At 32.1% G+C, this 27,343-nt stretch overlaps 6 protein-coding genes and 2 non-coding genes across 8 annotated transcripts; 4 read left to right on the top strand and 4 right to left on the bottom strand.

Moving 5' to 3' along the window:
• Position 1: 1 nt before the first annotated feature.
• LOC134830089 (tyrosine-protein kinase Abl) lies at positions 2-9,051 on the top strand. The gene is made up of 9 exons (XM_063843455.1): positions 2-733; positions 3,836-4,804; positions 4,862-5,207; positions 5,264-5,507; positions 5,577-5,736; positions 5,893-6,010; positions 6,082-6,167; positions 6,446-7,990; positions 8,055-9,051. Exons 1-9 carry the CDS (start codon positions 580-582, stop codon positions 8,708-8,710), a joined length of 4,278 nt encoding a protein of 1,425 aa, XP_063699525.1. The 5' UTR covers positions 2-579; the 3' UTR covers positions 8,711-9,051.
• Positions 2,024-2,115, top strand: Trnay-gua (transfer RNA tyrosine (anticodon GUA)). The gene is made up of 2 exons: positions 2,024-2,059; positions 2,080-2,115. It is a non-coding gene; the product is annotated as a tRNA-Tyr (tRNA).
• Positions 2,307-2,401, bottom strand: Trnay-gua (transfer RNA tyrosine (anticodon GUA)). Its single transcript has 2 exons — positions 2,366-2,401; positions 2,307-2,342 (listed from the first exon to the last, which is right to left on the bottom strand). It is a non-coding gene; the product is annotated as a tRNA-Tyr (tRNA).
• Positions 9,052-13,857: 4,806 nt separating the features above from the next.
• On the top strand, positions 13,858-15,573 carry LOC134830339 (DEAD-box ATP-dependent RNA helicase CshA-like). The gene is made up of 2 exons (XM_063843787.1): positions 13,858-14,297; positions 14,455-15,573. The coding sequence occupies exons 1-2, from the start codon at positions 14,286-14,288 to the stop codon at positions 15,178-15,180; spliced, it is 738 nt and encodes a 245-aa protein (XP_063699857.1). The 5' UTR covers positions 13,858-14,285; the 3' UTR covers positions 15,181-15,573.
• A 5,584-nt stretch (positions 15,574-21,157) lies between these two features.
• Positions 21,158-22,326, bottom strand: LOC134831043 (uncharacterized). Its single transcript, XM_063844679.1, has 3 exons — positions 22,271-22,326; positions 21,884-22,212; positions 21,158-21,829 (listed from the first exon to the last, which is right to left on the bottom strand). The coding sequence occupies exons 1-3, from the start codon at positions 22,277-22,279 to the stop codon at positions 21,214-21,216; spliced, it is 954 nt and encodes a 317-aa protein (XP_063700749.1). The 5' UTR covers positions 22,280-22,326; the 3' UTR covers positions 21,158-21,213.
• A 1,199-nt stretch (positions 22,327-23,525) lies between these two features.
• LOC134828767 (uncharacterized) lies at positions 23,526-24,531 on the bottom strand. The gene is made up of 4 exons (XM_063841754.1): positions 24,455-24,531; positions 24,152-24,395; positions 23,930-24,097; positions 23,526-23,876 (listed from the first exon to the last, which is right to left on the bottom strand). Exons 1-4 carry the CDS (start codon positions 24,529-24,531, stop codon positions 23,526-23,528), a joined length of 840 nt encoding a protein of 279 aa, XP_063697824.1.
• An 884-nt stretch (positions 24,532-25,415) lies between these two features.
• On the top strand, positions 25,416-26,243 carry LOC134829440 (selenoprotein F). The gene is made up of 4 exons (XM_063842504.1): positions 25,416-25,555; positions 25,614-25,660; positions 25,734-25,802; positions 25,862-26,243. The coding sequence occupies exons 1-4, from the start codon at positions 25,511-25,513 to the stop codon at positions 26,193-26,195; spliced, it is 495 nt and encodes a 164-aa protein (XP_063698574.1). The 5' UTR covers positions 25,416-25,510; the 3' UTR covers positions 26,196-26,243.
• LOC134829439 (protein YIPF1) lies at positions 26,181-27,213 on the bottom strand. Its single transcript, XM_063842503.1, has 2 exons — positions 26,854-27,213; positions 26,181-26,796 (listed from the first exon to the last, which is right to left on the bottom strand). The coding sequence occupies exons 1-2, from the start codon at positions 27,112-27,114 to the stop codon at positions 26,245-26,247; spliced, it is 813 nt and encodes a 270-aa protein (XP_063698573.1). The 5' UTR covers positions 27,115-27,213; the 3' UTR covers positions 26,181-26,244.
• Positions 27,214-27,343: the final 130 nt, after the last annotated feature.

Genomic DNA, 27,343 nt, shown 5'->3' with positions numbered 1-27,343 from the left:
TCAGAGAGGTGTTAAAATTAGAGAAAATTAATTTAATTTCGGAACATTAATCCTTAATTTTCCAGCCTCTTGAGTCCTGAAATCACATCTTTTTGCATATTATATCAAATCCCTCGAATGTATTTTACTGAATATCGTGAAATATCTACACACATTTATCAAAATGTCTGATTAGGAGGCTCCAGTCGTAGCTTTCAACTGATAGAAAACAATATCAATATCGCGAAGGGAGACAATAAATACGGTAAAATAGGTGAAAAAGGGACGAAAATGTCGAGCAAAAAGCTGCGAAGCGCGTCTTGGGCAGCACACGGTTTGAATTAGTGCATAGTGAAAGTTAAATGAGGGTGATTCTAAGGGAAAAATTAGGAAAACACAATCTCGGATTCTCCATATTCGAAAACTCAATTTCCAGCCATTAAAAAAAGTGATGAAATAAATATATATATTAATTAAAAGAAAAGTATGTTGAAACTCTGAAGCGGGTCTCCGTTTTAGGCTGGTTCACAAGTGAAAAGAAAAATATTCAAGAATATTGTAAATAAATGAAAATTTAGGATACCAACACTGATATACAAAATGGGTGCACAACAAGTCAAAGAACGTACTTCCTCTACCAGTTCTGGCACCCTTGGATTAGGTGCTGGCAGTTCTTTGAGACACAGCAAAACGAAGCCTCGAGTGCCGAAAGACGGTCGAACTTTGGGCTCGAACATTTTCACAGAGCACAATGGTAAGTCTTCATTTACTCTTCCGCTCCTAATGATATACGTATATTCACGCCCAAAATAGCCAAAATAGACTAAGGAAGCCATTTCAGGATGTTTCTATCCAATTTCTACCGAAAATCTCTCGACATTATGGCAAGGCCATTTGCATCTAAAGCATTTTTTATCACATTCATATGTATTTTCGCAGCAAAAAACGGTATAATATCAGTCGCCATTCTTTCACTATCCATTCAATTAATTTCTGTGTGTATCTATGTTTCTCATACATAGGTACCTACATAATTTTCGTTGTTGTACAAATACATGGGATTGTTTTTTATGCTGAAGTAATACATACACTCGCACATCAACACTATTATTCTAAAAAAAAATTTGATTATTGTGAGAAGTGAAGGTTTTTATATGATATTTTACTCGAAAAGAATGACTAAAGATTGTAGACATTTTTCTCGGTAGCTAGCAATGATATGTAAATTGAATGAGAAATCAGTTTTTTACATGCTTCAATCGGGATTTCACCAAAATCGAATCTCTCTTATTTGAATTCATCATTCATGTAAAATCCTTCTGCAAAAATTAAAATTCAATATAATGATGACCTTCCGTTGCATTCAAGAAACACAATGCAGTGCGTGCGGCAACGACAACTCGACAAGACAAAAGTATTTTGGTATAATAAAGCAATGGAACAGCTGTTAATGAATTTCATTTGTCGGCATTCCATGAATGTCTGTCGATAGCCTCTGAGAAAAGAATTAACTTTTTTTTTCTCAAATTTTTATTTCAAATACTTTGTGAGATAAATAAATTCATATTCTCGTTATCACCTTTTTGCAATCAATTTCATCGATTTTTGTCTTCTAGTATTGCTATTAAGTTAACAAAAAAGAGAGGAAAACAAACGCTCTTGTGGAATTTCTTCTTGCTGCCACAGAAATATTTATTCATGAACAGAGAACCGGTATTTTGCCGGCATGGCACACATGAAACCAAAGAAAAGAAAAAACAACAAAAATAAAAATACATACACGACGATCATTACAGGAACGATTGAGTATCGTCGCCTACAAGTGCAAGAGCTTTTGGATAAAACATATCAATAATATGATAGAGAATAATAATTTGACCTTTAAAGGTTGGTATGAACGGAAAACACATTCACAGGATATATACACAAATTTCAAAAAAAAAAAAATCAAGAGAAAATGATAAATTTAAGATGAAGTTGAAATTATTCAAAAATGAATGTTTTTAATATTTAAATTATGCACTGTCAATTGCAACGTCAAGACCCGCTCTTAGCTCAATGGTAGAGCGAGTGACTGTAGAAGGATATCCAATTGTAGTAATCACTAGGTTGCTAGTTCGATTCTGGCAGAGCGGAGTGTTTGTTTTTTTTTTTTTATTTTTATTACAAAACATTTTACTGATACATTTTTTTAAAGAAAGCTCTTGAAGGTTTTTCTTTTTCTTGTCTATTTAGTTTTTTGTTTTGTCAATTTTCACTTGAATAGCATGTTAATCTAAAAAAGTTGTTAATTATTGTCAAAAAAGGAACTTTCTATTGTTCCCTCATCCGCTCTGCCAGAATCGAACTAGCAACCTAGTGATTACTACTACAATTAAATTGCCATCTACAGTCACTCGCTCTACCATTGAGCTAAGAGCGGGTTGTAAATAAGCTTTGCAAATACCCTACTTAACCACACTGAATGTCAGTTATTCAAAAAAAAAAAAAAAGTAAAAGTTATGTTTCCAAACATACAGTTCGAGTAACCATTCATAACGATCATATACATATTTAAAGTAGATCAACCGCAATCTGATTCGTACTACGCTATCAATCTATAAAAATATTCTTTGTGGTACCAAAATAAAACTAATAATAAAAAAAGAAAGAAACGTGATTAAAATATTATCATTACACCTTCTTTTATGAAGCAATCATGTAAAGGCTCACGCTACATCTATGACAATAATAAATATTAAGATACACAAAAAAATTGGAAACATGTACATATTTAATTTTGTTAACTATTATTTTTTTTTTAATATAAAATAAATTTTACTTTATTTTTTTGTTTTATATTTTTTTAAATATTTTTACTTCTGCCTAATTTATTCCAACCTTTTATAAATTTCATAACGATAAAATGAAAATTTGACAATGCTAAATATTTTAAATAATTTCAATAAACTAAAAATACTAAAAAATGTTTTTCAAGCATTTTTGTACCAAACAAGAGCTGATAGAAATAAATTAATATTGATATTGAAGCATTGAAGGTTTTGCATTGAACTTGTGTAATAATATAATTTTTATTGATTTTGGCCACCTTAAGTTTCGATGTACGTTGCCAACAAATATGTACGTCAATGTTAATTTTCAGAGAGAAAAATTATTAAATAGCATAAATAGAAACAACACATTGAAGGTACCTCATGCTATTCAATGAACTTTGTTTTTCCCCAGTAGACAGTAGGGATAAACCGGGATATAAATATGTGCTTTAATGTGACTTTGCACATTCTGAAAATAAAACTACGACCAAAATATTTTTAGCGTATTTTTACTTTTTAGCAGACAAAAGTTTTGTATGAAAAATTTACAGAAAGTTCAGTTTTATAGTATTGAGTTCAATGTCTGTCTGGTAAAGAATCCCCTTTATCATTTTGATAATGAAATAATCATAAAGGAAATGAAGTCGTCTATCCTGAGTTTTCTTATTCATTTACAATTTTTGATAAAGAATTAAGACAAGATTTATGAATAAAAAATTTTTTATAAATTATTTATTATTGTTCCAAATATTTTCCGGAACGGGGTTTTTAAAATACTTTACAAAACAAATTCCAGCAGCATTTTTGTTTAAAAAATGAGAAAATACTCAAGAAAGTTGTTGCAAATAATCGGTTTCATTCATTTCATAATAAATACTTTGAAAGTTTATATTCACATATGCAAAGAAGGTAGAATTTTATGTTAATCCTACGTCTCTATTGTGGATGTCTAAATAATAATCCATAATGTATAGCCAAAGTTGAGGTTAAAATGGTTTAATAATATGAGCAACTTGTTAATAAGTTTCACTTTGTTTCAGAAGCTCTCCTACAATCAAGACCGCTTCCGCACGTTCCTGCTAAAGGTCCTATTGGTTCTACAGACATTCTAAGTCAGCAATCTATGGAGTCAGGAGTTCTATTGAGTGGCACAACATCTGAAACTAACACAGGAACGTTACTTTCCACCGGTAGTGGCGGTAATCAATCTATAAGTTTTGAAACTGCTCATAGATGGACATCAAAAGAAAACCTGCTGGCTCCAGGTCCCGAGGAAGAGGATCCACAACTCTTTGTTGCTTTATATGACTTTAAGGCTGGCGGCGAAAATCAACTTAGTTTACGCAAAGGCGAGCAAGTTAGAATTTTGTCATACAACAAGTCGGGCGAATGGTGCGAAGCACATTCCGATTCGGGACACGTAGGATGGGTACCTTCCAATTATGTGACACCACTAAATTCCCTCGAAAAACATTCGTGGTATCACGGACCAATTTCGCGAAATGCCGCTGAATATCTTCTCAGTTCCGGTATAAATGGCAGTTTTCTTGTGCGCGAGAGTGAAAGTTCGCCCGGACAACGATCTATTAGTTTGCGGTACGAAGGTCGCGTTTACCATTATCGCATCAACGAGGATAACGATGGGAAAGTGTACGTAACAGCTGAGGCCAAATTTAATACTTTAGCAGAACTCGTACACCATCATAGCGTTTTGCACGAAGGACATGGACTGATTACGCCACTGCTGTATCCGGCTCCGAAACAAAATAAACCTACAGTGTTCCCGCTCAGTCCTGAGCCAGATGAGTGGGAAATAAGTCGGACGGATATTGTAATGAAACACAAATTGGGTGGTGGGCAGTACGGAGAAGTTTATGAAGCTATATGGAAGCGTTATGGTAATACAGTTGCCGTAAAGACATTGAAAGAAGATACAATGGCACTCAAAGATTTTCTGGAGGAAGCTGCCATTATGAAGGAGATGAAACATCCTAATCTAGTCCAGTTAATAGGTATGAAACTTGTTTTTAACTTGATGTTAAGTCTTTGTTAAATGAATAATCTTATAGGTGTTTGTACTCGTGAACCTCCATTTTACATTATCACCGAATTTATGAGTCACGGAAATTTATTAGATTTCTTAAGGACAACAACCGGGCGCGACACTCTAGATGCCGTTGCCCTGCTCTATATGGCCACACAAATCGCTTCCGGTATGAGTTACTTGGAGTCCCGTAACTTCATTCATCGTGATTTAGCGGCAAGAAATTGCTTGGTGGGTGACAACAATCTAGTAAAAGTCGCAGATTTCGGCTTAGCACGACTTATGCGCGACGATACATATACTGCGCATGCTGGTGCAAAGTTTCCAATAAAATGGACAGCTCCAGAGGGCCTAGCTTACAATAAATTTAGGTAAAACTTAAATAAACTATGAATATTATAGAATTTTATTATGTAAATATTTTCAGTACTAAATCTGACGTATGGGCTTTCGGTGTTCTACTTTGGGAAATCGCTACATACGGAATGTCACCTTATCCAGGTATCGACCTCACCGATGTCTTCCATAAATTGGAGTCCGGTTATCGTATGGAAAGGCCACCTGGTTGTCCTCCGGAAGTTTATGATTTAATGCGACAATGCTGGCAATGGAATGCCAGTGACCGTCCTTCCTTTAAAAATATTCATCATGGGCTGGAACACATGTTTCAAGTTAGTAAATAATAATTAACTATTATCTTTTCTTTTTTAATACATACTTTGTTAATCTCTATTTTTAAGGAATCTTCAATCACTGAAGCAGTAGAAAAGCAATTGCAAGGTGCCATGCTTCCACCACAACCAAATGTTACACCGCAAATGATGAAAAAACCTCAAATGGGAACACAGCAAACCGCTCAAGCTAGTCTTCAACATGATCAGCCAATGACACCAGTTTCGGGTACGTTTTATAATCGACAAACACTTCGTTTAAGGCTGCTCCTTATTTGTTTCAAACTGTAAAAAGATAAAAAAGGTTTTGAAATACTTTTTCATGGAGTTTCGAAATTCATAAAAATGGCATACTACTATTTAATACATTTTCTAAAATTTACAGATACAGGATCAACATCTACGAAGCTCAGTACTTTTTCAAATATGAAACAAGGTGTACAAATGAGACGGACAACGAACAAAAAGGGAAAAACTGCTCCAGCTCCTCCTAAGAGGACCAGGTAAATATTAGTTTATAATTGGCAATCAATTTTATAATATCTGAGCTTATTTTCCATTTTAATTTTGACAGTCTTCTGTCAACTAGTCGAGATTCAACATACCGTGATGATGATGCCAAAGCAGGAATTGATTTCGAAAATCAACAAGCTTCCAATGGTATTGCTAAATCTACTTCTTGCAGTAGTTTTTTGATTGATATATTATTTCGAGGTATTTTTAAACAAATTTTCTACGCACGTCAAGGATGTTTTTGCTTTAGAATAGCTAACAATGTTTTATCGTATTGAATACTAAAAACGATATCCTCAACTAAATTATGTGCGTCTTGTAAAACTAATTTACTAATATGTTTGACTAAAAATGCCTCATTTTAATAAATTTAATTAGACTGTACTAGTAAAATTACTCATCATCTATTTTTTTTTATAATTTAGGCCTCTCACGAGAGATTGCTAATTTGACATCCCGTGCTGATTCCGAGACAGAAAACCAAGAAGTAACCCCTGATACGGACAACGAAAGTCAGGATCTTTCGTTACAACGTCACGGGGTCCAGCACGGCTCATTTAAACGAAGTGTTCCAGCAATGGGTACTCGTTTAGATACACGGAACAGCAAACGTCAAATAACTCGTAAAGTGGATCAGCAACCAGGATCAGTATCAGCAGCAAGTACGCCTAGCTCAACGCAACCGCCAGTTGTGGGCGCACTAGAAGTACAAAATGTCAAGAGAGCCATCAATCGCTACGGAACTCTTCCAAAAGGAGCTCGAATCGGTGCATACTTAGAATCTCTTCGTCCCCCAGAAAGTGGGTCACAGTCACCTGTTTCACAAACTATACAAGAAATATCTCCGACAGCTGCGCAAGCACCGACAACTGTAAATCCTAATATCTTGTCGCCGCGTGCCGCTCTGAAGGCACAACCACAAATGATTCGCAGCAATTCGTCAGGCGGTGTAACAATGACAAACTCTGCAACTGCCAGTTTAAACAAATTGCAACGACATAGAACTACAACCGATAGTTCTCTTATAACGTTCTCTTCATTTCGAGCATCAAGTAGCAGTCCGAAAAAAGTCATTCAGCCGTCTCTAGCTGACTTGGAGTTTCCTCCTCCCCCAATGGACTTGCCACCACCTCCAGAGGAATTCGATGTCGTTGACTTGCCCGGAGATCAAATTCCATTGCAGCCTAGTGGACGAACTCCTCAAATTCAAATCACTCCGAACAATGATGTTTCAAATACGGAACCGTCTGTGGAGGAGGCTAGTACACGTTTTGGCGTAAGTCTTCGTAAACGTGAGCCAAGTACCGATTCTTGCAGTTCTTTGGGCAGTCCTGCAGGTTTAGGGACTACCGCAGCTAACGCAACGGAGAACCTTGATCAAAACTCCAAGGAAATGAAAACTCGTACTGATCCTGTTTCCAAATTAGTAAATGAAGGGGTAACAGAACACTACAAACCGGTGACAGATGCGGTTATCTATAAATCTACAGAAATACGTAATACTAAGATGAATAATCAGTTGCCACCAGCGAAGCCGGAAACGATTCCGCCTCCGACGAACTTTAAAGCACAACTGAAGAAAGTTGAACCAAAAACGCGTCCCGTAAAGCAAGAAACCAAAAATGAAATGATCGATTTTAAGTCGAGACTGCGTAAAGTACAGGAATCAGGGACTACACAAAGTGGTGATGCAGGAACAAGTGATAGCTCCACCGAGCTATTCTCAAGTGACGATATGTTACCGCCTCCGCCTCCAATTCCATCGACTAATGGAAATCTTAGTAACAATAAGCCAAATAATACTAACAACAACAGCGATCATTGTAATAACTCCACCACGACTGCAAGAGAAATGAAAAAGACTGAAATAAAAATTGATATTCAAGCAGTTTCCAGCTTTGGTGGAAATAATGGCATTGATGATAGCAACAAGAAAAAGGACGTTGCTAGTGATCCATCATCTGACGAAGGTATGTAATCTATTTTTTTTTTTTTTTTTTCAATCAAAATATATTCATTATGTAATTGTCATAGGCATTAATGTGAAAACTGACGGAGAAGATGAAAAACGTAAAAGCACTGGCAGTATCAATAGTCTGAAGAAGATTTGGGAACAAAGTAAGGACTCGTCGAATGCAACGCACCTCGATCAAACCAGTCCAAAGCTGGGTGTAAAAAATGAGGACAAAACCCCATCTCCACAACATTTAGACCATGAGCACCAAATAATCAATAAAAAGCCAGCAGTTCCAGTAAAGCCATCAAAACTTATCTACGCGACTCCAATTCAAACAAAAGCTTCTCTCACAACAACAACAACAACTGCTTCCACAACGACTGGCGAAAACATATCGATTATTCCCAATCCCGGTCACGGACGTGAAAATATCCTGGAACTTATCAATCTAATCGAGTCTAATCTAAAAGTTCCCGTGAGTGCAATTTCCGCGACACAATGGCTTCAATTCAGTGAACGTCTTAATGCGCTACAAACCTCGTGTGTGACGTTTGCCGACAAAGAAACCATGCCGCCTCACTCAAAATTCCAATTCCGAGAGTTAGTGAATCGCGTAGAGAACCAGTCGCGATGCTTAAGGAGTGCAAGTAGCAAGAATGTACAAGATAATGAAAAATTGATACATGAGGTTGGACAATCACTGAAACAGATCTCAAATGCACTTCATCGATAAACTAACCTTTCTGGCTCGCGGGACGGTTTTTTGGGGCACTTGTTTTTTTTTTATATATAAACTTCGTTTTTTCCTTCTTTCAGTTGTAACTGTGATAATTTTATATAATTAATTTAGTTTGCATGCAATGAAATGCCTAATCAAAATAATATGACATACAGGAATCGTTGTTAATTTATGTATGAGCAAATAATTTAAACATTCATTTATCTTTCTTCAGTTGTTACTCTTATATCCCAATCAATTATTAGTATAATTTATTTAAAAATTTTGAATAAATACAACATTAATAAAATGAGCTTCGTGCGTCCCAAAAAAGACCGTAATTGAGATAAAATTATTATGCTAGTCTTTTTTAATATATAAATAATAACTAAAAATAAAACATAAATATTTGAAAAGCAAAAAAAAAAAACGAAACGACATGTGAAACTTATATTTAAATAATAAGGATTAGTAACGTAGAGTTAAAATATTATAACCCAAATTATTCTTGCATACATTTGAAATGTTTAGTCAATAAGTTTTCATATTACATGATTTTTCGTTTCAAGAAAAAAAAATACAGACCCTTTATGTGGGTAACGCATTTCCTTGATTTTCGAGAAAATTGAAAATTCCATTTTCAAAAGCGTTTAAAAACTTACCACTATGATATTTATTAATTTTAAAGTGATTGTGTTTCCCTGTATTTAAAATCAATAATAATACTGTTTCAAAATGTCCATAGCTTACTTTTTCATTCACCATAAGCTCAAGAATGTTTGCGTGAAAAGTCGTTGCTTATTTTAAAAAATTAAATTTAAACATACTACTGACAAAGTCAAGCAACAGTATTACACAAACATTTTTTTTTTTAAATAAAATAAAAATGTAAAAAGACATACATATAAAATATCCTTAACAACAAGTATAGCCATAAATACAAAAATGAATTAAAGCCTAGACACAAAAAATAATTTTATTTTATATTTCTTTCTGATCTCTTTCTTTAATTCTAACACTTTCCAAACTTTGAAATAAAAAAGAGATTGAAAATCCAAAGAAAACTTCTTTCAAATTAAAATCAAAATATCTATCCTCCAATTAAATATTATTATCTTACAATATCAATTTATTATACATTATATCACGAGCATCGTTTGTTGTGTAACGTATTTCGATAGTATTTAACGTAAAATATGAGAAAATTACATTCAAACATGGTTGAAAAAAACCTCGACCAAACAATATTTATTTAAAAGCATAATAATATAAAAGCTACAATTGTAACAATATCTAAAGAAACAAGTATTTGAAAATAAGTATGAATGAATGATTATTGTAATAAAAATACACGAAAAAGTGGAAATAAATGGACAATTTTTAATATATTGCAAAAGTAACTCAATGTTTGGTATTTATTCAATTCTGACATTTATCCGATAATTTCTCACTTTCTTTCCTTAGTTTGTGCGAAACGGCTGCTTGAATATCATCGAGCGACAAGTAATTATATTCTTCTGAGGAATAGTCGTATTCAGAGTCAAAATCATCTTCAAATGGTAGTTTTTTTCGATAACGAATATCAACGGAACTCACTAATACAACCACAAATATTAACATTAGCTAGAAAAACTCAGTTAAATATTTTGTGGAGCTAAAAAAAGAGTATAACTCACCATTACTTTAGTTTTGATCATCTCTGAGAATTACCTTTTTAAATTTTTCACCAACCAATCTCTAGTAATGTGATCGATATGATTCCTGATCACTAAATGTTCTTAAGAGAATAATAATTTATACTATTCATCCGTCATTTTCTTATTTGTTTGGTTTAGTTTACTACTTTAAAGCCTTGTGTTAAAAAAAGACTTGGTCGTATTTTTATTTTTTTATCGTGACATGGGATAATATTTTTCATAAAACATTTCAAAGTCTTTTGTTAACTGATAAGAATTTTTTGACTCATCACATAAATATTTGTTTGAGCAAACACATTTAATTGCAGTAAATTACTTTTGTTATAGATATTTTATTACGTTATTCAGTGTCGTTTTGTTGAAAAGTACGGAACAACTTTTGACCTTTGTATAACTTTGTTCGAAAACAAACGAATGCAAATTTACGAGGTGCTAATTTGTTAAATTATGGGATTTTTTACTTTACAACACGATTTTAGCGAAAAATCAATATTTGATCTATGAACTACTCAGAATTGCTTGGAAAAGAAGACGCACTTGCTTAATCACAAATTTTGCGATATTTAGTAAAGTGTGTCCTATTCCATGTTCGCTTTCTGTATCTTCCAATTCCTCTTCTAAATCTATTGGGGTTACTACAGTTGAGAATGTTGGCCTTAAAGTTGACGTTGTCGTACTTATTGGGTTCTGCCTCTTTATACGATGATGTCCTAAAGTCGAATTATGATGCGGAACAGTAAGTGCCCGAGCTTCAATAATATTTAAATAAAACTGGACAAACGTAATTAAGACAATTACGAATGCTGTCTTTTTAATCATCTTTTTTGTTCTCAAACCAACCTTCACCTTGAAAATTTTCTACTAAAATCAACTCAAATATAAAAGCTTTGTTGATTTTATTAGCCAGTTTAATCCGACAAAAAGTTTTTTTTGTCAATATTTACTGAAAAAGCTACTTGAACAGTGGTAATGTAAAATTAACTGAGTTAACAACCGGTAATTTAACGATATACTTAACACCAAAGGTTTTTTTCTAAATTTTATCGCTAAATTGCAACCTGACCAATACTATGATTTTTTAAATTGCAAAAATCTCTATAGGTTTGATTAAAACTGCTCTAAATGTTTTTTTTTTCAGAATAAAAAAAAGACAAAAGATTAGCAAAATAATCGAATTTAATATTAAAAAAAAAAAATAAAAAAAAATGTCAGAATTTTATGGTTCAATCAAAGTTTCTTACAAAATTGATGAATTTATTCTACATTTTCTTCGATTTTGGTCAGTGTTCTCTAAGAGGTTCATAACCTTAAATCTTTAAAAAAAATCGGAAATTCTTTAATTTTATTTTTTTTTGTTCAAATTATTGCTTTAAATTATTTTATATCAACATTTAAAAACTTTGTTTATTTTGAAAAACCCCTCTCCCGCCTTTTTGTGTTGTTTAGTTCATCTGGATTGGCTTTATAATATATAATGATCAATACTAACGTGATGTAAAAAATTACATGTGAATTTTTCATTTCATTTCTTCTTTTGAATGTCATCATAATAAATACATATCCGCCAAAATCCAGCTTACGATTTTCATTCGAAATTTAGTTTTAGGAAAGTTTGTACATAGTCAGCAGAGTAAACAAATACTATTTTTCAATAACTTGTTTACACCAGTTTTGTTGTCGTTACAAAAATATAAATAATTGAGGCTTGAAAAAATGGATGATTCCATTTAAAAACAAATAGCACCTGTACAGAAATAAGCCTAAAAGTTGATCACAATAAAAGTAAAGAGCAATTCGCCAATGGACAACAGTATAAAATTGTTTTTGAAGTAAATAAGTTCAAAATACGAATAACCAAATATGCATTACTCGACGTTAGTTGTACTCTTCATATTTTTAATCGTAACAAAAGACATTGAATCAAAAGCCATTTCAAGCCAAAATGCACTAAAAGCATCAATGCATTTGGACCAAAAACGTGCCCCGAAACGATATCGTCTAAGAGCAAAAAGAGCAATTTATCGATTTCCTGAATACACCGACTACGGTCGTTATCGGGAGGAAAAACCTCTGCCAGGAAAGAATGGATATCCTCACATCAGTTACGGTGTATTAACATATGCTTTAGGTTAGATAGAGAAGAATTTAGTCTCAAAATTCTCATATTGTGAATTGAGTATTGTATTTAATAAATAAATAATTATTTGCACAGAAATTACTCTTTATGACATTTTCAAAAAAAAGTATTTAGTAGATATATAAGAAGTTGTCTGAAATGTTGTGAATCTCTTTGGAGTTTTTGTATCAAAAAAAGATAAATATACCAAAGTGTGGCGTATTAATCTGATCATATTCTATTTTTTTATTTTCGTTTTTTTTATTTTTAACGTATCAAGACTGATTTTAGAGAAACTAGCATGAATGTCGGACAAATTTATGAAAAAAAGATAAATATACCAAAGTGTGGCGTATTAATCTGATCATATTCTTTTTTTTTATTTTCGTTTTTTTTATTTTTAACGTTTTTTATAATGTTGATTTCATGATTTTTGAGAAAAAATTTTCACTCTCAATTTTTTTTCTTATGTTATCCTATCTTAAATATCTTATCAGAAAAAAAAAAAATTGAAAAAACACTGAAATTATACCATTTTATTAAAATTAGCGGCTCATTTTTAATTCTGAAACCACTAATTTATTTGATCATATTTTTCATTTATGAAAGGTTATATTTTCTGCAGAAACACACATTTGCTCGACAATTGAAGTTTTTTGTTGAAAAAGGAGCTTTTTAAAGGGATTTTAATTCACCTAATGGTAAATTTGCCACCTGATCAACCTGAAAACGCTCATATTTCTGAAATGATAAGTGGTCTAAAAAACATTAAAAGTCACCCATTCAATAAGAAACAGTATCTTAAAGACTAAGAATTGTAATTTTGAATTGACTATTCAAGTTCTCGGTATTCCAAAAATATCTGCCCATGCATGCAATGTGCAATCTTTTACCACAAAAAATATCGTAGTGTTTGTGTAAAAATTTTAGTTCAATGCTGTTGTAATTTTTTGTGATATTAAAACACTAATCACAAAGAAGAAATCTACCTGAAATTTTGTAATGATTTCTTTTAGTAATCAACAGCTTTGACACAATTTGAGAGAATTTGGCAAATAATTACTTTTCTTCATAAAGTATGAAGTCCATTACACTTCACACAACACTGTACAATAAATATACCGGCAATTCATTCTCTATTAACAGGAATTTTATATATTTACACAAAGCAATTATTCTCTACACATGCTCACAATCAGAATAAGAGATACTTGTTGTTCATTATACATGAAATCACATTTGTTTGGATGCATGCTGAATGTGTAGAAACATAAAGAATATAAAAATTTAATGGATTTGGAGTTGTATGGATAACCGAACCTTGAATGAACATCAGAGTTTGGAGGAACGCAGAGAAGTGAAGATCGCTTTTTGTTTCTTTTTTAACAAATTTCAGTGTTCTCATTAAACAAACGTTAAACAAACACTTAAAAAAGAAATTAGTAAAAATATTGATTCACCGATAACAGTAAAAAAATACATATACTTATTACTTTGCACATTTAACTATTTGGTTGAGAAAATCAAAAGAATATTACAAAATTAATATTTATATTGTGCGTAGTTGTTAATGCGGACGCGTCATATCAATACTTCTCGTTTGCTGTTAAGAATAAATAATATTAAGTAAATCAAGGAAATAAATAATACAAATCGTAAAGAAGAATAAATTAAGTTATACGAACGCCGAGTATCGTTTACTCGTACAAAGCTCTTCTTAATAAACTACTCAAGATAAGTCAGTCGAGATTATATAGATCACCGGAATACATTAAATATGTTTAAATTGGTAAGTAAATTCACTCATGAGTCTGAAACGCTATAAATCAAAAAGAGATTTCCTGATAAATTTAGAAACCTTGACCGAAATTTGATTTTTTTCAACCCTATTCAAAATAATTTTACTTTAATTTAACTAATGATAATACAAAACTATTTTACGGCAGATTTGTTTTGCACTTTTGATCTCTTTTGTCATCGCGGTACCCGCGGAAGGAGATGAGTCTCCGAAAGACATGTCAATTGACGATTTCGATAATGATGATTGGGGTCTAGATGATATGCCATCCGAGTTGCCAAATTCCGAAATGAAGCAAGATGAAGAAAATGCGACTCCTGATGTCCCAAAAGGTCCTATTTCGTACATTCAAAAGATTCCCCGTCGCGGAGAAAAATCCTCCACTGAAGCTCCGGAAGCAGCAGCTGATCTTGCGGCAGCTGTGATAGTTGAAAACAACGACGATACAAGTGTGAAACGTGAGCGTCGCGACACACTGACACGAGAACAACGGAAAGAGCAAAAACGCCTGGCTAAAAAAAATAAAAATAAGGAAAATGCTAATGGAGAGAGTCAAACGCCGGTGGAGAAACCAGAAGAATCTCAGCACGTTCCATCATCAACTAAACGACCAAAGAAACAGAAGCAGCAAAAGAAACAGAAACCAAGTCTCAACACAGAAGACGAAATTCCTTCGGGCGGCAATAAGAAACAGCGAGGCGGAAATGGAGGCAATGCTGGCAAGAAAAACAAGGAAGGCAAACAAAAAAATCGCGAGGGACGACCATCGAACAGACAACACGGAGGACATGGACAAGGTAAAAATGGTAACGCACAACGAAACAGAAAACAAAGACCAACGAAACAGCAACAACCTGAAGGTGCTCTACAATAAACTGTGTGTGCCGTATTATCATAAACCTTATTATTATTAGTCTTATTCATGGCCATAAATATTTAGTTCATTTTTATATCTACGCACACAGACACCACATCTCTCTCTTTCTCTCTTTAAATTCACAAATTACGCGAAAAATGCATTTATTTGCAACAAAAAAAAATAAATAACAATTCAATTATGACCCAGACCGACATTTCCGAATGTAATTGACTTGTCCTTAACGTTCATGATGTTTACTCTTGTGAACTCTTATTGAATTGATAGAAATTAATAATAATTTGAATAAAAATTTATTAAAAAAAAATATTTTAAAATACCGAAGTTTTACATTTAAGTAATTATAATTTATGTAAAAGCACATGGATAAATAATTTAGCATGATAAATAAAATGGAAAAGATTTAATTGCAAAACAATTTTTTACGTGTTTAATTTATTGAGTAATGTGCCTCAGTATAGCAAGTGATTTTTGTTGTGATTTTTTTTTTTAGCATACTGATTAAAACCTGATTAAAACGCCAACGTCAGTGAAATGTTTCCGTAAAAACGAAAAATGGATCACGATGAAATACGTTGATAAGACCTACAGACAAGTTAAACAAGGTTACAAAGGATCGAGATAAATTTAGAATTACTTTCGTAATAGAAAATATAAACGTTCGAAGTCTAAAGAATCACCCGCATTTTTATTATTATTTATTTCTAAGAGAACAACGCAGACCGTTCAGTTCGTTGCACATTACTGAATTGTTCGTACAATGGAAATAGTTCATGATTAATAAATATTAATGTACATACTATTTTATTAACATTCAGATCAAGTGTAGTTTGGTAATCTGATCCACTCAATAATACCAAGAAACAACAATCACAATGGAACGTTGAGAGTTTGTCATGAAAGATGAAGCTTTCAGATCAATTTATAAATATATTTGTTTGTATTAATGCTGATGAACGACGAGAGTAAATAAATAAAGGTCAAAAAACTTCTGTTTACATTCCACATGTGGAGCAGATCTATCTTTCTTCCATGTTGCATTTTTTTTTAAATATTTGGCTTTGAGTCAAATTAAGCATGAACAAAAATGCAATCAGTTGTTTAAAGTTTTTAAACTTTTTGTCTATCAATTTAGGTATAAAAAGATTGCGATCTTGTTTTTTTTAATTAATTGCTTTATTAATATTTCTACACATTATCTATACAAAATATTCAGTTTTTTTCAATAATATTCAAGCCTTGGAACAATATTATTTTTTATTTATGGGGTAAAAATATTTTCAAAAATGCAATCAGTTGTTTAAAGTTTTTAAACTTTTTGTCTATCAATTTAGGTATAAAAAGATTGCGATCTTGTTTTTTTTAATTAATTGCTTTATTAATATTTCTACACATTATCTATACAAAATATTCAGTTTTTTTCAATAATATTTACAACATTAACATAATGTTTCAAAGTCTGTACCGTAATTTTAATAGGAGCAAGTCGTTAACCTTAAGAGTTTGAGCAGAAGGTACAATGGAGCGCGTTAAAAAGGTTAAAATTATCACAGATTAACCCTTTACTAATCTAAAAATTTGTAAAAAAAAAAACATATAGAAGATCATCAGGATTCTAGACTGATTATGCAATCGGAGATGAAAATAGTCTTTTTTCCCGGGATGAATATAAATAAAATTCTAAATTAAGCCAATTTTACGAATTTCCCGGAAACAAACTATTTTCATCACCATTTGGTCACAGAAGATGATTATCATGGAGCTAAAGAACATTTAAAACAAATGAGGAAAAAAGAGGGCTTAGGCGGATGACGACTTTGATCGACCTTTTCCAAATTTTGGCGGTGGTTCTTTTCTTCCTTCAATTGGAAGGCTTTCATCGTAGTCATCGTATTCAGCATCATGAGCTCTGTTTAAGAAAGATTTACGAACATTTATTGTTAACTCATGTTAAAAATTTACTTACTCCTCTTTTTTTGCACTTTCGGATCTTGGCTTCAAAATCTCTGAAACTGGTTTTGGTCGGACAAATGCAGACCGTTTTACAAGAACGGAATCCGTATCACGCTTTACCTTAGTCTTTAGTTTCTCAAATCCGGCAACTTCGTGCAACGAAATCGTGATTGGTTCTGGTTTGGGAGCATCCGCAACGGGCTTTTTCTTCAATTTAGGCAACCGAACTTTTGTAGGTCTCTCGGCGTCGCGTTTCTTTCGAGCCAAATCAGTTTTTGGTTCTTCCGACTTAGACTCACTGGAAGCAGTCGAAACTTCTGCTACAGTGTTAGTAGTGGTAGTTGGTTGTGTCGTGGAAGTCGCTGTTGTTGTTGATGTTGAGTCTTCAGTTTTTGTTGTTGGTTTTTCTTCTGGTACAATATCTTTTTGTACTTCATCTGGAATATCTGTGAATTTATGGACATGTTCTGGTTCCGTTTTCGTGTGAGTGATTAAAACTTCAGCGACATCTTGGATATCCGTTTTTACAAGATGCGGATGACCAACGGCTGGATCCTCTGTAAGGCACTTTTTTAATTCTTCCCCATCCTTTATATGCGTTTTTCGAGGAATTTTTTGAATATAAGATTCAACCTTTTTAGGTGCCTCCGTTTTCGGTTCTTCGACCATTTCTCCGACAGCATCGTTTAAATCATCAAAGCTCAGATCATCATCACCATCATCTTGAGGAAAAGGTGCAGCAATTGCATACGTGACAAGCAGCGTCAATATAATCTATAAAATTCAGTATGATTAAAAACAGAACTTGGTGATATTTTTGTGATAAGACAACAAATTTAAAGCATTAGTTAAAACAAGTTTGCTTTTCTAAAACATTTTCAAGCTTCCAAGCATTTTAAAGTTACTTGTTACTTTAATTTTTAATTAGATTTAAACAAATTTTCTTTTTGAAAAGTATATCGATGTGGAGACGTCTTGTTTTCTTTCGTAACAATCAATAAAATCCATAAATATTGATGTTAAAGTTTCCTGTGTAAATTCATCACTTCTTTTATAAACAATAATAATTTTGTCATCAAATCATTTATTTTTTTCAAATTTACACAAAATGCATTGCTTCACTGCTTGAAATGTTTATAATTTTAGATTGTTATGTAACGTGCTGTATGTGTAAATTGTTACAAATTATTTGATCTTGAACTGCTTCAACCAGAATGTGTAACATTCCAAACAATATTTTTAATACACGTTCTCACTACACATAATTATGATAATTATATTTATTGTGGTACATCTAACTAAATATCGACACATTTTTTAACGAATTTTCGTCATCATCATCAAAAACTTACAAGTTTTTTCATGTTGATTTTTACACAATTTTTTGTTGTTGTTTTAGTGGCACTATATTCAATATTAACTGTCCATTTACTCGAATTAGTTTTTTTAATGTGTATCAGATGACACTGCAACAGTCACGACTTTATAAGATACTGATTTGCCTTGCAATGTTTCACTTTTATTTATACCTAAAATGTGGACAGTCAACCGTCATTCGTTTTGTACCTAAAGACGGGTAGATTAGAAAAAAATTTATACAAAAATACTGGATCTACCACAAAACTAACAAAAAAAGAGTAAAAACGTGTTTGATGACACGAATTTTATGTATGTTAAAAATTAAAGAGAAGAAAAGGACTGTCTCGAAAAATCGCTAAACTTTTGAATGCAAAACCGAATCATTGTTTGTTTGTCAACTGTTTTTTAAATGCGAAATATTTTAAATTACTTTACAATGATTTGTATTGCGAAATGGACTTATAACATAATTTAAACAAAGAATCGTCAGAAGAGAGAAAATAATACCCACGTACAACATAGATCTTTGTTAGTTGACTTGAAAGACAATGTGGGACCACTAAAATTTATCCTTTTCATTTCTACTTTTCTTTTATTCAGTCATTATATACGGTTTGTCTTCTATAAAAACAAAAATCACAATTAAATCCAAGTTTAACAACATTTAACTTTGAGGAACTTTTCAATAGTTCAGTTGCTAATATTTTTCTATTTACATTATTGCCAAAATCATAGTTTAAAATGAGAGTTTTAAGTCTTTGAGCAATGTTGAGAATTTTAAACTTGCTTAAATCTAATTTTTCTTTAATATCTTCTTCTAATCTCTCTGGTATTATTTGCAAAAATGAAAGATTAAGAAGCACATCTTTAAAATCGAGAATGATGTCACTAATTGTTTGCTGTGTTTCGTTGAAGGGAGATGACATTTTAAACTTAAGATGTGTTAGATTTGGGAAAATTTTCTTCCACTCAAAATTTGAAACCATTCTTGCTTCTCCCTTGATACTCAAATGTCTCACTTTCTCCATTGGCTGGTCTGAGCTGCAAAACCGCCTTAATACATTTAAGTCAACTTTTAATACTTTCAGGTTTGGAAATTTACGAGAAATAGAGAGTTTTTGATAGGAACCCACTGTCAATGATGAGTAATTTGTCTCTGTAAGATGTCGATCTATTGTAATTTTCAAAATTTCAACTTTTGGAAGTACCGTAGTTGATAAAAGATGATCCACATATCTTAAACTAATGTTTTTCAGATAGAGGCTTTTCAATCGATTTACGATATTTGGTCTGAGGTGGTTTAAATAAGACACGTCCATCTTTTCAAGTGTGAGAGACTCAATCCTGACAGCTAATGTATCACTTGGTATATGATTCAAAATAAGACTAGTCTTTTTAATGCTTGGATTGTTTTTTAAAAAATTTCGCAATTCATTTAAACTTGCATCTTGTTGCAAACGGTGTTCAAATTCAATAAATTCAATATCCTGGTTATTGCTATTGATTGATACGTTATTTGTGAATTGCAGTGCATTTGTCACTTTCATTTTATATTTGAATTTTCCGTGAATGTAATTTACTGCTTTCAGATTCGGGAATATACTTCGAATATCACAGTTAAGACTATCAATTGTCAGTGTTTCGACATTTTTGAAACCTTTTGATAAAAAATCGGTGGATAACTGAGTCATTCCATGCAGGAGATCTTTTTCTTGTGTCTGGAACGATTTCAAAGAGTTAAATGTTGCTAATATGATAACCAGTTTCGAGGTCCATATTCCTTCATATTTAACGAAAGTAACATTTTTTGCGACATTTTCCCAAAATACTCGAACATCCTCAAATTCCTCAAAATTTATTGTTTCTTCATTGAGTATTAGACCATTGTATTTATAGACTGTCTCCAGCAATAATTGGTGTGGGGGAAAGTATTGCGCAACGCTACAATCCCGTAGATCCAAGGTGCGATCATCGGTAAACTGAAAGTCTGTCATTAATACTTCCAGCCATCTTTGACAAACAATTTTGCAGTTTAAGCGTGTGTTGTAATCCAATTCTGCAAATATTTTTATAAGAAGCTATTTGAATAGATTTTTTAGTTTGAATTTCTTTATTCTTTTAAGTCGTTTTGTTTTGTTTACCTCTGTCGGAAGTTTATTCCAGTCAGCCATCCTTTTGATTTTCCCTTTTATTCTTTTCACTGGATGATCCGCACCCTCAAACGGTCTCTTTAACTTTGTCTCCATTCTATATACTTTCCTTTTATTTGAATTCTATGTTTTCTATTTTGTCTTTGTTTCGATTTGCCCGTGTAAGCTGAACAATAAGATATTTTTAAAACGTTTTCTATTTGACTTTTTGATGACAAAAGACATTTTCCCTAAGTTCATTCCAGATACTTGATGGATAAGGTAGCAATTCAAAAGTGATATGACATTTCCGTATTTTTGATTAATTTAACAAATTTGAAAATCTTCGCACCTTTGTATACGAATTTTGATAATTTGTTTGAAAGAGTATGTCACAAAAAAAATACTTGCATCTCATCTCTTGAGAAGTGAGAAAAGTCAAACTGTACTAAATTTAAAGAGAAAATATTTGAAAAGTTCTAATTTTAAATTTCATTGATTGTAATTTTCAGTTGTAATACACAGATAATTCCTAATAGTTCAAATGTTAATATTTATTTAAAATAAAAAAAAAGTAGCAAAATAATAATTAATTTAATTTTTCTGTAGAAACGGTTTCTTTTTTGTTTTCATGTTTAACATCACTGTTTTCAACGTAGTGTGGGACCGGTATTGGTCCATTCACTTGATGAGATTCCTTTGTTGCATCACGAACTAAACGAGAATTTTCACCTTCTTTCAAATCATGGGGATGGACAATTTTTTCCTGTTCTTTATGTGGGTTAAAAGGAACTGAATGAATATTTGCTGGTTGATGCTGTTCCACTAAATCATCAGTTTTTGGTTGATTGTGACCGGATACTTTAAGAGGGAGAAGTTCTTTTGATTCATGGGAATGGGCTATGGGAAGAGTTTGTGCAAGTTGATGACCCTCTTTTTCCTCATGTTCTCTCTGTACTTTGTCAGTCTCGCGTGTCTTCCGATCGGTGGATTTTTGTTCATGTTTCTTCTCTGTACTTTCGGAACTTTCTGAATTTGACTCTGAGATTTTTAAATTTTCTTTGGCTTCTGTTTTCTTGTCTTCAGTTTGATGATCAGCTTCTGATTTAATGAGTGCTTCAGTGGATTTCGCAACATTTGTTTCAGGTGTATGTTCTGCAATTTTTTCGACAGGAGTTTCCGCCGAAGACTCTGGCTTCTCAGTTCTGAAGGAGTTCGAAATGTATGTATGTTTTTATTTAGGTTAAAAAAATACTTACATCTTAAGTTCGGTGGTTGGATGTGTTTCATGATTAATTTTTCCCAAAATTTGTTCAACTGGCACCGGTTTTACAAAGCTTGGTGTAGAGTTATCATGCGCTGAAGGCAAATCAACGTGGCTCTTTTTGGGGTCAGCAACTACGTCGCGTTTCGATTCATGATTTTCAACAGGCTCAGAAAGTGTTTTAACAGGAATTTGCTGGTGCGATAACGGACGATGAGCATAAGCTGCTGGTACTAATGGGACATCATGATGGTCCTCATTTGTTTTAACTTGGGTGTCCGTTGGATAAGCGCAAACCACGGCAAGTAAAATACAAAAAACAAACTATAAGGAGTAAAATTAAAAATTTTCAAAAATTACAGATGTAAAATTTTGAGCTTACGATTTTCATGTTTGACAAACTTCTTTTTTACAAATTACCAATGAAGATCTAAAATTTAACTGACACCATATCTCCATCAATTCTCAATATTTATACTTTTTAGTGATGATTCGAAAAATACATGACATTGTTTCGCATGTTTGTCGTGTTAATTAAGACCTCTATAATTATTTGCTATTTCTATCAATATTTCTTTTTTCGATATCAAAATATTGCCATTACGATGAATCACGTAACTTGTTATGTTTGAATACATTGACGACATGTTGTTTGTACATAAAGATTTGCAAAAAAAAAATTATCGATTTCGAAAATCCTCAGAATCAAATTTTTATTCATATGTTTCTTATTGTTGAAAAAAGTTCTTAAGTAACTTTTTTATAGATTATACCTTAAAAATAATTAATAAACCTAATAATAAGATGTGTTGAATATTTTCAATTGAAATTTCGAAGGAAAGTTAACCTTGGACTCGTTTTGTTTTACAAATATGTATCTTATCATTGATCCATTAGGAATATCATGTTAATTACTAAAATTTTTTTCGTAACGTTATTAAGTTTCAACCTTGAACTTCGAGAAACAACATTTGATCTCGTGATGAGCTTTGAATATTCACTTTTCTGTGTTTAACAATTTTATAAATCATTGAAATTAAGTGAAAAGCTCGTGCTTGATTTATATGGACACCATCATTAATGTCATAACATGCGAAATTTCCTTGATCAAGGTCAACATCTTCAGTACACATCGAACTGTTTTTATTAGTTATTAAGTATCGACGAATGTAAATCAGGTTTTATCAAATATTTATCACTGTTTCAAATATTACGGTTTCAAAACAAAACTTTCTGGTTTCTTTGTAGAATCAGTCTAATTAAAAACACCAAAATTATTATGCAATTTCCGTTTTAGTTTTGCTCCTATTTTGTGGCCGTTTATAGTGTTTGTCACATTCCATATTTCATTTTTAATTATTTCCATATATTATAATGAAGTTTTTATATTATTGCTGTTTTTTTTTTAATATTTATGGTTTTAAATATTTAAATCTAGCTTATTTGTTTTTTTTATTTTTAAACTGTATTTTTCAAATGCTTGCTTCATTACTGCCATCGTTAAGATAAAACAATTACAGATTAAGTTCCTTTTTCAAGCATCCACGAAATTAAACTTGATTTCATAGTTTTAACCCTAATTTCAAAAATATATTATAACAACTAAATGTATTTAGTATTTATAGAAATAAAACCACTTACGCGTCGTTAGAACATAAATTAAAAGCCTTGTGGTTGAACGCTGGACTTAAGTGTGGATAAAAGAGAGCAGTGTGGTACATCACGCCCAACGATATAAACCTCATCAACCATAAGATCGGCACAGTCTGTATCCTTTTCACAAGGCTGAACAATAAAGTTGAAGAACTTGATGATTTAATTTTTTGAGAAGCATAATTCCAAGATATCTCTACACATTTAGTTAAAGCCAATGTGTAAATTTGATATTGAGGATATATAAAAAAGGCGATTCCACTGAAAAAACCTGCTATTTTGCTATGATCTGGACTGTCTTTTTTCTTAGAAAAACATAAGAGACATGAAACCATCTTTAAAAAAATAAGTTAAATGTTAATTCAAAAACAAAAAATACTAGATATACCCTAAATATTCCGACGTAGCACGCTAAAAACAATGTTAAACGAAATTTCAAACTTGACACAACAGTAGATAAAAATTTGAAAGGATTTTTGAATAGAATAGAAAACAAGGAGATGCATCGTCGTGAAATTTCTAATATGAGTCCGAGAGTCGTGTACTTTATAATACCCTAAAAAAAGAATTTAATATTTACTTAGTAGTCTAAAAATCTAAAAGAACTTACGTCTTTCAAGTAATTCAAACAAGATTTTCCTTCATGTGAGCAATGCTTCGTATTTTCATTATTTTTAACTTTCGCAGGACTAATTAACCAAAACTGGTTTATGTTTCCTTTTTGGAGGAAATTCATGATAATTCCACTGATTATCATAAATGTAAATGTACAAAATATTTTTGATTTTCGTATTAATTTTACAATTTTTAATTCGCTTTTTTTGATAAGAACTTCCAGCATCATGTTGAAAAATCTACGCGAAAAATATTTTTAAAAAATAACTTAAAATAGGTACATGATAGTCCCACTTACGTGATACTTTGCAATCTTAAATGTGAATGAATCATCTTTGGAGCCAATAATGCTGAAACCATACCTGGCAATGCCATTGCAGTGTAAAAATGCAACTTTCCAAATATTCGACTAGAAATTTAAATTACACATTTTTAAAACATTATTTAATTTCACATTAGGTACAAAAATACTTACTAAAAAATACAAATGCTTGTTAAGGCCGCCAGTGCTTGCACATACGTCTTAAAAGACAGGTCAATATATTCCCAGGTGTGTCGTCTCAAGTATTTCCAAGTCAGTTGTCGTCCCTTTAAAATTGGTGGAATAACTAACAATGGAATGTAAAGCTTGAATCCTCCAGGAAACAATCTCCAAAGTAGATTGAGAACATGCAAAAGACAACTTTGGATGTGAGGATGATGAAATTCTCTACAAGATTTCCCTAAAGAAATTTCGTAAAATAATTTACTGATTCCTGTCATAATTTCAAATAAAGACTAACGCGGAGGAAGAAAAGGTCAGACTTTTTGGCTTCCTCTTTCATATACTTACCGTTCATTGAATTTAAATTATGGCCTTGTTCATAAATGTCATCGGATAAATTAGAGAATTTTTCAATCCTAACCCTTTTTTAATCGGAATCTCTGAGACTCTAATTTACGTTTGACTCTTTAAATGAGACATAAAAATAATTTTTGGAAAATTTTAGCCCTCCTCAGAAAAGCTCTTTTGATCCGTTCCTTCAAAGTAACTGGATTTCATCAATGTACTAAGGCCACTTCAGATTTTTTTCGATGTTTTTGTCCCAAAAGTTTTTTTTTTCAAAATAGAGAGGGGGCAAAATAAGAAAAAGTTTTGAAATATTGTTAGAGAAGAAAATTCATGTTAAATTTTTGTTTTTTATTTAAAAAAATCTTGAAATTTGAAAATATTTTAAAAAATTTTTAAAAATTTAAAAAATATGGAAAAAGATCAAAAAATGGTCTTATTATTTTTAATTGGAGCGGCCTAAATGTCAAAACAGAAAAATAAATAATTGGTGGCTTTAGAAGAATTTAAAATTAAGTTTATATTATGAATTATTCAATTTTAGGATTATTTCTTGTCTTGGCACTAGACGTAAGTTCTTAAAGAAACAATTTTAATTCATTTTCTCATCAAAATCTATCATTTCCAGAACTTTGTGCTGTCTGAATTTACAGCGGAAGATTGTCGGACTCTCGGGTAGATTTATTATTTAAGATTGTCTTTAAACCAAAAAAAAAATGCTTAACCAATAATTTTTTCATTTTTGCAGTTTCATTAAGTCGGATTTGATGTGTTCTACGTGCAAACAAATGGATGATTTCGGTCTATCAGAATTGAGGTGAGTAAGGTGTTGTTTTAAAAATCTTACGTGTCCTTTTATACCACGTACCTTTTCAGAGATCACTGTTTCGAATGTTGTCAAAAAGATGATGATGTCCAAACAGTTACCAAGAAGTACCCTAAAGCAGTTTTGGAAGTTTGTACGTGTAAATTCGGAGTATATCCACAAATTCAGGCATTTATAAAGTCGGATCGTCCAGCCAAGTTCCCCAACTTGCAAATTAAATATTTACGTGGAATCGATCCCATTGTTAAGATGATGGATAGCAACGGAAACGTAAAAGAGGTTTTATCTATTAGTAAATGGAATACGGATACTGTTGAGGAATTCTTTATGACACATTTGGAAGAAGTGGATGATCGGTCGTACTTGAAAACAAATGAAATTTAAGATATGAATGTATTTAATTAGTACAATAAAGTTATTTTTAAAAGCAATTTTATCCGCTTTTGGGTGGTACTGTTGGTTCGACCACATCACTTGCTCCTCCGTGGAAAAAGTACATCATTAATCCGGCAGCTAGCAAAAAATGCAAAATTCCGACGGCAATTGTCAACCCAAAGCCGTAGATTGACGATGTAAGGCTCGGTCGCAAAACGGCAATCAATGCAAGTCCACTAGATACCGCCGCTGTTATCATTATCACGTATTGGAACAACGAGATTTGAATAGTCCACAAAATTGAGACCGGAATGTAAATAGCAAGGGAATATCCATAGACACATATGAGAGCAATTAAAGTAGCAGATTCCGAACCAACTTCCATATCATCTGTTAGATCTGTTTCATTTACCACTTCTTGTCTCTTGGAGCTCCATTGAATGATGCCCCACAAAAGAACCGGCACAAGAATCACATATGAAATTATTATGGATGCGGCTACACCAAGCAAATGGAAATTGTAATGCCATGCTCGTCCATTGTGCTCGTCCATATGATGAAAAAAATCTGCGACGTTTCCAGAGACACCAATTGCAAAAATAAGAGTAACCTTTCAATAAAAAGTCATTACAAACTCTGTAAAATGCAGTCTCATACATGCACTTACCACTATCCAAAAGGGCCCATAAAAATCTGGGTTTTTATTGATTTTAGTCTCAAGGTAACCACTTCCGATACTCTTTGGAGCATACATCATGTGTGTTATTCGTTCGATGACAATTTTTGCATCCACATCGAAAAACCTTTGGTAATATTTTAAACTGAATACGGAGGCTGATTCATCTTTTGCAAGTTTCGCGGAACTTTCAGTGTTGCTAGCTCTCGTTGTTATATCATTTTCAAAGGAGTCGTCGAAATCAGACACCATTTTTATTAAACCTAAATTAGTTTTTCTGTAAATTCAAGTTGTTTTTAAAAAAATCTCTGTTTTTAAAAATAAATAGCACGTCAACAAAACAGATGACATTTTAGGCTGACACAACAATGAAAATTTTCTACTGTCTTACTGTTTTTCAAAAACGAAGTAAGGGGAAACTTACCTAAGCAGTTTAAAAAATTAAAATGCTGAAATTAAACATGTATGTAAAAAAATAATG

Source organism: Culicoides brevitarsis, chromosome 2 (assembly GCF_036172545.1).
Source record: "Culicoides brevitarsis isolate CSIRO-B50_1 chromosome 2, AGI_CSIRO_Cbre_v1, whole genome shotgun sequence".
NCBI classification, from domain to species: domain Eukaryota; kingdom Metazoa; phylum Arthropoda; class Insecta; order Diptera; family Ceratopogonidae; genus Culicoides; species Culicoides brevitarsis.
This window is presented reverse-complemented; position numbering and strand designations above follow the sequence as displayed.

Bases quoted from the DNA above. Each gene is read 5' to 3' on its own strand.
- LOC134830089 (XM_063843455.1), top strand. From the start codon at position 580: ATGGGTGCACAACAAGTCAAAGAACGTACTTCCTCTACCAGTTCTGGC. The intron at 734-3,835 runs GTAAGTCTTCAT...TTGTTTCAGAAG, and splicing joins CATTTTCACAGAGCACAATG to CTCTCCTACAATCAAGACCG. The intron at 7,991-8,054 runs GTATGTAATCTA...TAATTGTCATAG, and splicing joins TGATCCATCATCTGACGAAG to GCATTAATGTGAAAACTGAC.
- LOC134831043 (XM_063844679.1), bottom strand. The intron at 21,830-21,883 runs GTAAGTATTTTT...GAACTCCTTCAG, and splicing joins CCAACCACCGAACTTAAGAT to AACTGAGAAGCCAGAGTCTT.
- LOC134828767 (XM_063841754.1), bottom strand. From the start codon at position 24,531: ATGGCATTGCCAGGTATGGTTTCAGCATTATTGGCTCCAAAGATGATT. The intron at 24,396-24,454 runs GTAAGTGGGACT...TTTTTCGCGTAG, and splicing joins TTAAGATTGCAAAGTATCAC to ATTTTTCAACATGATGCTGG. The intron at 23,877-23,929 runs GTATATCTAGTA...ATTTTTTTAAAG, and splicing joins GCTACGTCGGAATATTTAGG to ATGGTTTCATGTCTCTTATG.
- LOC134829440 (XM_063842504.1), top strand. From the start codon at position 25,511: ATGAATTATTCAATTTTAGGATTATTTCTTGTCTTGGCACTAGAC. The intron at 25,556-25,613 runs GTAAGTTCTTAA...TATCATTTCCAG, and splicing joins TTCTTGTCTTGGCACTAGAC to AACTTTGTGCTGTCTGAATT. The intron at 25,661-25,733 runs GTAGATTTATTA...TCATTTTTGCAG, and splicing joins GAAGATTGTCGGACTCTCGG to TTTCATTAAGTCGGATTTGA.
- LOC134829439 (XM_063842503.1), bottom strand. From the start codon at position 27,114: ATGGTGTCTGATTTCGACGACTCCTTTGAAAATGATATAACAACGAGA. The intron at 26,797-26,853 runs GTAAGTGCATGT...TTTTATTGAAAG, and splicing joins ATGGGCCCTTTTGGATAGTG to GTTACTCTTATTTTTGCAAT.